Consider the following 7,500-nt stretch of genomic DNA (forward strand, 5'->3'; position numbering starts at 1 on the left):
GGCTCAGAAAAACCGACTCCCTTTTTGTCATCAGCTGCTCCTGGAACTGTTACCTGTTTCTTATCAGTTACCTTGGGCTTATCTTCTAAACTTGTTCTTTTAGGACGGAATTCAGTGTCTGACCCACTTTCTTCATCCTAGCATTTCAAAAAGCAAGGTCAGTACGAACCGGTAGTTCTAGCAAATACTTTAATAACCCATTGACCTCTGGGAGTGAGACTTAACAGATTCTACTCGCCAGATGATTTTACTCCTCAACTGGGGGTGTCCTAGGGTGCCTGAGCAATTGATGGGTCAACCAGTCAAAAACTCCATGAATGTCCCCTCCCATAACCCATTGACCCCCGGGAGTGAGACTAAACAGATTTTACTGTGTCTAACACCAGACGATTTTACTCCTCAACTAGGGGTGGCCTAAGGTGCCTAGAGAGTGAATGGGTTAACCAGTCTAAACTCCGTGAATGTCCCCTCCCTTAACCCATTGACCCCTGGGAGTGAGACTAAACAGATTTTACTGTGTCTAACATGAGACGATTTTACTCCTCAACTGGGGGTGGTGGGTGGCCTAAGGTGCCTAAGGAGTGAATGGGTTAACCAGTCAAAAACTCTGTGAATGTCCCCTCCCATAACCCATTGACCCCTGGGAGTGAGACTAAACAGATTTTACTGTGTCTAACGCCAGAAGATTTTACTCCTCAACTAGGGGTGGCCTAGGGTGCCAGAGGAGTGAATGGGTTAACCAGTCAAAAACTCCATGTACGTCCCCTCCCTTAACACATTGACCCCTGGGAGTGAGACTTCACTTATTTTATTCTGGCTAACACCAGACGATTTTACTCGTCAACTGGAGGTGTCCTAGAGAGCCTGAGAAGTCAATGGGGTGATGCATTTTAGAAACAAGGAAATCCACAAAGAGTTCTTGGTCTTGTTTTGTTTTGAGTGACAACTTCTGCTTTGACAGGCAATGCACCTTTTTACCTACATAACAGCTGCAAATTTAAAGGTTTGTTACGCCAGGATGATCATAACAGTACAGTGCAATTTTTACCGTGGTTATAACATACTTAATCTTAACAATTAACACTCTGAATCTTTTTCTGTAAATAAGTGAACAGCCCGAGCTTTTAAATAATCATTAACTTTGTCGTACAAGCCAATTTTTTTTTCCTGAAAACAAACAAACAAACATCAAACTAAGTCCTTTTCAAATGTGAATATGTATGTATTCCATTTAAAATTATGGCAGTCAGGGTAAAAAAAAATACCCTTCTGTCACTTCTGCCTGCAGCCATTACATTGTTTACCCTCATTCAAATCCTGCTGTCAAGACACATTCTCCTGTACTAACATCTAAAGGACCTTTATTTTCACCAATTTGGAGAATTTGTTTATGAATCAGTATTGTTACATCCAGGGTTCTCCATTGAACCCGTAACTCACAACACCTGTCACAGGTGTCACTAGTAAGTGTTATGGCAAAAAAACTGTCTTGAGTCAATCACTTGCAGTGTTACGGCTGAAAATAGCACAGCAACGGCTATTCAAAATTCTATTGAGAAACCTGTATCATTGTATTATCCGCCTGTTTGAAAATCTGATTAGACACCACAGGGTTCTCACAGAGAGTAGACAACTAATATTGTGCATCGTGCAGACAGTTGATAATTTGAGTGCTAAAGCCAAAGTCTCCTATGGAGGTCGGTTGGAATGCTCACCCAGAAAGTTTAATAATTATTGTGAAGGAGTCTCTGGCATGTTTTGTTATGTACTCCCTAAGAGATAATTATTATTTCCAAAAAATATCACACATTCGCAAAGAAGAAAACAACCTAGAATTTTATCACACATCACACACACTAGCATCCATGCCCCCATTTTAGCTACAGAGATCTCTGTCACAAGACAGACAGCCAAGGTTCAGTTTTCAACAAAAAAGAAAATTAAAAAAACTCTTTACCACTTTGACATTACAGTTATGAACAGAACAAATCAAAACCTTTCTTTGCCTTTGTCATTTGTGTGATCTCAATAATTTATTTGATGTCTTAAAATGATTTAATGCCTTAGAAGGTCAACAAAAGCCCACACAGGAAAAATAAAATTACTGTACTGTGATTGCATGCCGGAATTTATTGTGACTGCATGCACATGCATGCAAAGCACTGTCATGGCCGTTAGTTGTCTGTGCTTATGCCCAGAAATGCATGGAATTAGATTCACGCCCAATTTTGACATCCAACACGAAGCGTCCCTTTAAGTCTAAGCATTTGCTACCCATTTTCAACAATAAGTAAAGGGTAAAGGTTAGCATTATTTTTAACTGAGAGTATATCATTGTAAATGCAACTGTTTTATCGTTACATACTTGAGGAGCAGCAGTTGGGGATACTTTGCCATGTTAATAAATTGATGTGATGTGATATTGAAGATGAACAGAAGAGTAAGGGACACTTCGTGACGCTTATTGAAATACACATACATCTAATTAGGGACATTTCTGGACATACTTGATTGGCAAAAAAATAATAATAATGTGCCGCAGATGGAGACTCAGAGCTTAACCACCAAATTAAAAACATAAATTTTCATTGTGACATGCAAAGAATGACGAGTTTAAAGAAAGTTATACTATGTTCTTTCCAGCAACAATTTTTATTTCACTAAGCTTACTCCATAAAAATCAAACAAGACAGACTGGTGCATTATGATATGGGTCTGGGTGGAAGTGAGGCTGGCATCAAAATGAAGTTTGTGCCACCCTGAGCTTACTGACTTTGCTTACTGACCAATAAGAAGGTTTGGTTTGCTACCACTTTTTGTAATTACAGTAGTTACCTCTTTTCTGCCTTGCATTACCTGAAAACTACATTTCCCTTAGCCTGCCAGAATAAAGCAATTTTTTCAAGTGCAGTATAATTATTATTGTTTTGAGTATAACAAGCAAACATACCGTGAACGACTTGCGTGACTTGATGACTATGCCATCCAAATGTCCGGCATCTTTGATTTTATGCATAGTTATCTTGGGGTGACGAGCTTTTAAGTCCCTAGGATGTGGTGTGTCATGCCGAATAAACTGAGACTGAAAAGAAACGAAATTCAACACTTAAGCATGTTTCCTGCAGAGGAATCAGACCGGCTGCTTCTATGATATTATGTCTCTATAAGTAAGTATAGTTAAGTAACAGGTTCACCTACCACATCTACATTAATTCATTTGTTAGTTTCAAGTTTCAAGTTTGTGGTTTTGCCTAAGTACAGAGCATAGGTTTTATTTAGCATTAAAGGGGCTAGGTCACGCAATTTTAGGCAATTTCAGCATTGATCAAATGGTCATAGAATTAACTGAAATAACAAAATAACGGCTCAAAACTATACAAGAACTCAAACAAAACACAAGAAAGCTAAGAAGGGACAAGGATGGACAAAACTGGGGAGGATTGAAATGGATTGCATTTGGGTAAATTTGAAAAACGTCGGGCCACCTTTTTTCAAATATATATCAGTTTATATCAAAATGTCATTTACACAGCTGGAAAATCATTCTCAGTTGTTATGTGGCCGTGATTTTGCAAATGAAAGACTCTTGCTCTGCCAATTTGACATTAAGAGCTCATAACTAACAAAATTTAACAAAATTACCTAAAACAGCGTGACCTAGCCCCTTTAAAAACGTTTATCGCAAAGAAGCATAAAGGAAACCACTAACTGGGCTTATAAGAGATAGACTTCCTCAATTAATTAATTAACATAGGAAGTATTAACAGAAGTATACATTGTCAGATCATAGGGTGAGGTAAAAAACAGTGTATGAAACAGTGAAATATACTAAATAAATTGTATTAAGAATAGCCTGCGAACGCAGACGTATTTCCAGCGGTCGTTTCTCTCCCCCGAGAGAGAAACGACGGCCGGAGGTACGTTTGCGTTCGCAGGCTATATTAAGAATAGATTACGCTAAAAAAAAGAAAACAATAAAATATTTCTAATATGAGGAATGCTTTCAGTTTACAGGAAAAGGTGGTGATCTCAAAACTAAGAGAATTGAAGAATTTAAGACCTTGGAAACAGACAGAGAATTTTCTTATATTAGTCCTGTGAAGAGACAAATGAAAAAACTCCGAACTTCTAGTTAATGCACTTGGCATGTCACTAAAAAATTATGATAAAAACTATCAGGATGCAAGCCAAATTTATATGGATACACAGGGTGCAACAAAGAGCCAGTGGAACAATGCTTTGGGGAAGCGCTTTCTTCTTGCGAGTTGCCAGGAGTGTGGCATTGATGGTTGTTTTTTTTTTCTGATGCGAGCTTCTGAGAAGACATAAGTGTTTGGCAGACAGCTTGAGAGAGAGAAAGAAAGAAAACAAATCTTTTTGGGGGCTAGCTCCTCAGAAACATAGGCAAGTAAGATGAAATTACAGCTGGCCCAAAGAAGGGCCAGCTGACGCTTGGAATTTCATCTCCCCCTGGATACATAAATTTTTCTATTTGAAGTTTATAGATACTCTCAATAGGGAACTATGCACAGTTATCATGCTGATTTTACAAATTATTATATATAATAATTAATAATAATGAAAATTAATATTGAAGTTTGCACAGTCATGTAATATACATGTAAAAATATCAAAGAAAACAGAAAAATAAAAGCTATGAATAAAAATATTAAAGAAAACAGAAAAATAAAAAAACTATGAATAAAAAAATATATATTATATACTCAACAATGACAAATGCATAAATAGGTTATATAGTGCAGTACCCCTTTAGATGTTTCTTCTTCTTCATTTATATCACATTTGATAGTGCAGGACCCAGACTACTGATGTGTATCGAGTATTCCATTGTTGATCAGAGTACTGCACCACAACTCGAATGACTGTAGTCTAATCTACAGAATGGCTACATGAACAGGATTGGGTGTAATGATTCTGTTATAATCTTCACTTAGCAGTATTAATCTCTCACCAAAAAAAAATGTGGGATGTAACTGAGAAAAGAAAGCTGGTAACGTATCAAAAAAATCAAATTTCGCATCTTATTATGATCTAATTGTAATTTTTGTAAGGTAGTGATGGGTCTGTGAGCAACACGGATGTTGTTAAGGCTGTAGGATCTCGACTCGACCAATAACATCACCAATAAGTTGACCAATGCCATCTACGACCAGAGTTTTTATAGTATCTACTGGCATAACACAAATCACTTGACTCTGAACATGACTTCCGCTCAGGTTGTCAAAACGTCAGTCAATGTTACATGTATCTCAAACAGTCCTTCTCAGGACTACACTAACGCGGACGACCGTACTTTACTTAATTATGATATGACTCCTAGGTTCAAACCATTTATGATTTTATTATGATCTGCTGAAATCGCCAAAAATTACGCAAAGAACATAAGTTGTTTGAAAGACTTTAACTAATTAAGTGGTTCCAAACATATTGCCAAATTTCAGCAATTTGCTACCCTTCTATCCTCAACCTACCAAAAAAAATCCCTTTAAAGGCTAATTAGAAATAAATGAAACACACTGCCACAAAATGAAATACAAAACATTTAGAAACAAAATCATACTGTTATGTGGGAGACATCCTACACTTAAGAAAAAGCCACTCAACTGAACTCTGTACTGTTAAGTAACTAATGGCCATAGATGTACATCTATATGTACTTGCTAAACAGATAAAATAACTTCACATACCTCTTTATCACTGTGGTCGGAGTCATCGGCAAATTGCACAACAGGTTCACTTCCACTGCGCGGTCTAGTAACCTCGACTTCACCAGGGTCTTCATGTGCAAGGTTCTCAAAACCAATTCCATGAGTAAGCTCATTTGTTATCATCTCTATACCAACCAAAAATATTTTAGTATCACTGAATGATCTCCACTAAACTAAACACTTGCTCTAGTTGTACTTGATTCTTAGTTGCTTCACAAACTCACATTCTTAACCATTGCCTACCTGGGCGGAGGTTGAGACTTACAAATTTTACTTTGTCTTACGCTAGACGATTTTACTCGCCAACTGGGGCAAGTAAGGTGTGAATGGATTAATTACTGCCAAGGATTTTGAACCTTCTGAAAGAATTAATACAAAATCCTTGTACACATGTACTTCCCCTTGTTCCCCAAGAGACCTAAATAAATACAAGTATATTCATACTACAGAGAAACAAGACAAGTTTTCAAAACACCATGGCATTCATGCAAAAACACACTATGTTTGCACGCATAAGCAACAGCCAGAGAAATTCCTGGACCACATCCAGTTAAACGTAGAACATCCTATTTCTATTTTTCATGCAAAAATCTCCCTTTAAATTTGAATGTTCCAACACTGATGAATGAAGGGGTTGGTTCCTACACTTACTGAGACCCACCATGAAAATGTTTACTGTAGAACTCTAACTTTAAAAGTTAAATGTACTATTTTTTAATTATATCACATGTGGCTTATTGGAGCAGATCCTGCAACAAACAGTAGTTGGTAAAATATTCATTTCCACTGCCAAAAAAAGAATGCCACAGAAACAATCTGATTCTCAAACAAAAAAATTAAATTTTTGAATTTAATGGTCAGAGAGATCTCATCAACAATGTCAAGATTCAACCAGAGAAAAAATAAGGCAAAAAATGAGTAAACAAGCTTCTGCATGACCAAGGCCCAATAATTGTTTCTAACGCAGGGATCTAGGAACGAATTCATGATTTCTTAAGTTGACAGAAATAAACTGAAAAACCTAAATGGGCTAAGGAAAATATTTTCTGACACTGACATGTGGATATCAAAATTAAGCAGCCGATTTGTGTTGAATTCAAACTTGTAAAAAGTCAAACATACATTGTACAGTCAGGCGACTTTAAATAATATCTTTTCATATTTTGAAGAAAAGTCATAAAACTGAAACTTTATGTGCAGTGCAAAAGAAAATTATCCACTCAAGTTTTCTGGCCAAAAATGCACTTGAAAATTCACCCTGAAGTAAAAATAAATGTTGTGTTTTTGTGTTGCTGGTAATGTAATGTATTTACATTACACATTGTGAAGATACAGTTTACAGAAGATTCGTTCAAATGAATTGGGAAAATTTCCAGTGTACATGTAAATTATTCTCTAACAAACAAAATTCAAACCTAATATGAAAATCTGTCAACACAATGACACAAAACCATTATAAATGTCAAGAGCAGGACTAGTTTTCTAACATTAAAAAAAAGTATCTACTTTTTGCTGATAAAATGCCAACAACCTTGTATCTTTGAAATGTCCTACTGATCTAAACACTCATTACTGGAAAGAAAACATGAATCAAACATGAAAAGAACCATATCTTTATGTCACAAAAACAACTTTTCCTAAACAAGCATTAAGTCTTCAGTTTTCATTTCAGATCTCTGTTTTGTTGAACAATGAATGCACAAATCTAAGACTTCATATTTTAAACTCTATATTTTGATTGCCATTATAGCATCCAAGAGAATACCGCAAT

General features: G+C 36.4%; 1 protein-coding gene across 1 annotated transcript in view; it reads right to left on the reverse strand.

The window, feature by feature from the left end:
• LOC138003815 (protein scribble homolog) overlaps nucleotides 1-7,500 on the reverse strand; it is a 76,015-nt gene that overhangs the window by 38,924 nt on the left and 29,591 nt on the right. The window contains exons 15-17 of the mRNA XM_068850065.1: nucleotides 5,709-5,854; nucleotides 2,951-3,082; nucleotides 1-137 (exon numbers count right to left, since the gene is read on the reverse strand). The exon at nucleotides 1-137 is cut by the window's left edge and continues 43 nt beyond it. Of these exons, the coding sequence (XP_068706166.1) occupies nucleotides 1-137; nucleotides 2,951-3,082; nucleotides 5,709-5,854 (415 nt within the window). The remainder of the gene's footprint in view (nucleotides 138-2,950; nucleotides 3,083-5,708; nucleotides 5,855-7,500) is intronic.

Source organism: Montipora foliosa, chromosome 5, assembly GCF_036669935.1.
Source record: "Montipora foliosa isolate CH-2021 chromosome 5, ASM3666993v2, whole genome shotgun sequence".
NCBI classification, from domain to species: Eukaryota; Metazoa; Cnidaria; class Anthozoa; order Scleractinia; family Acroporidae; genus Montipora; species Montipora foliosa.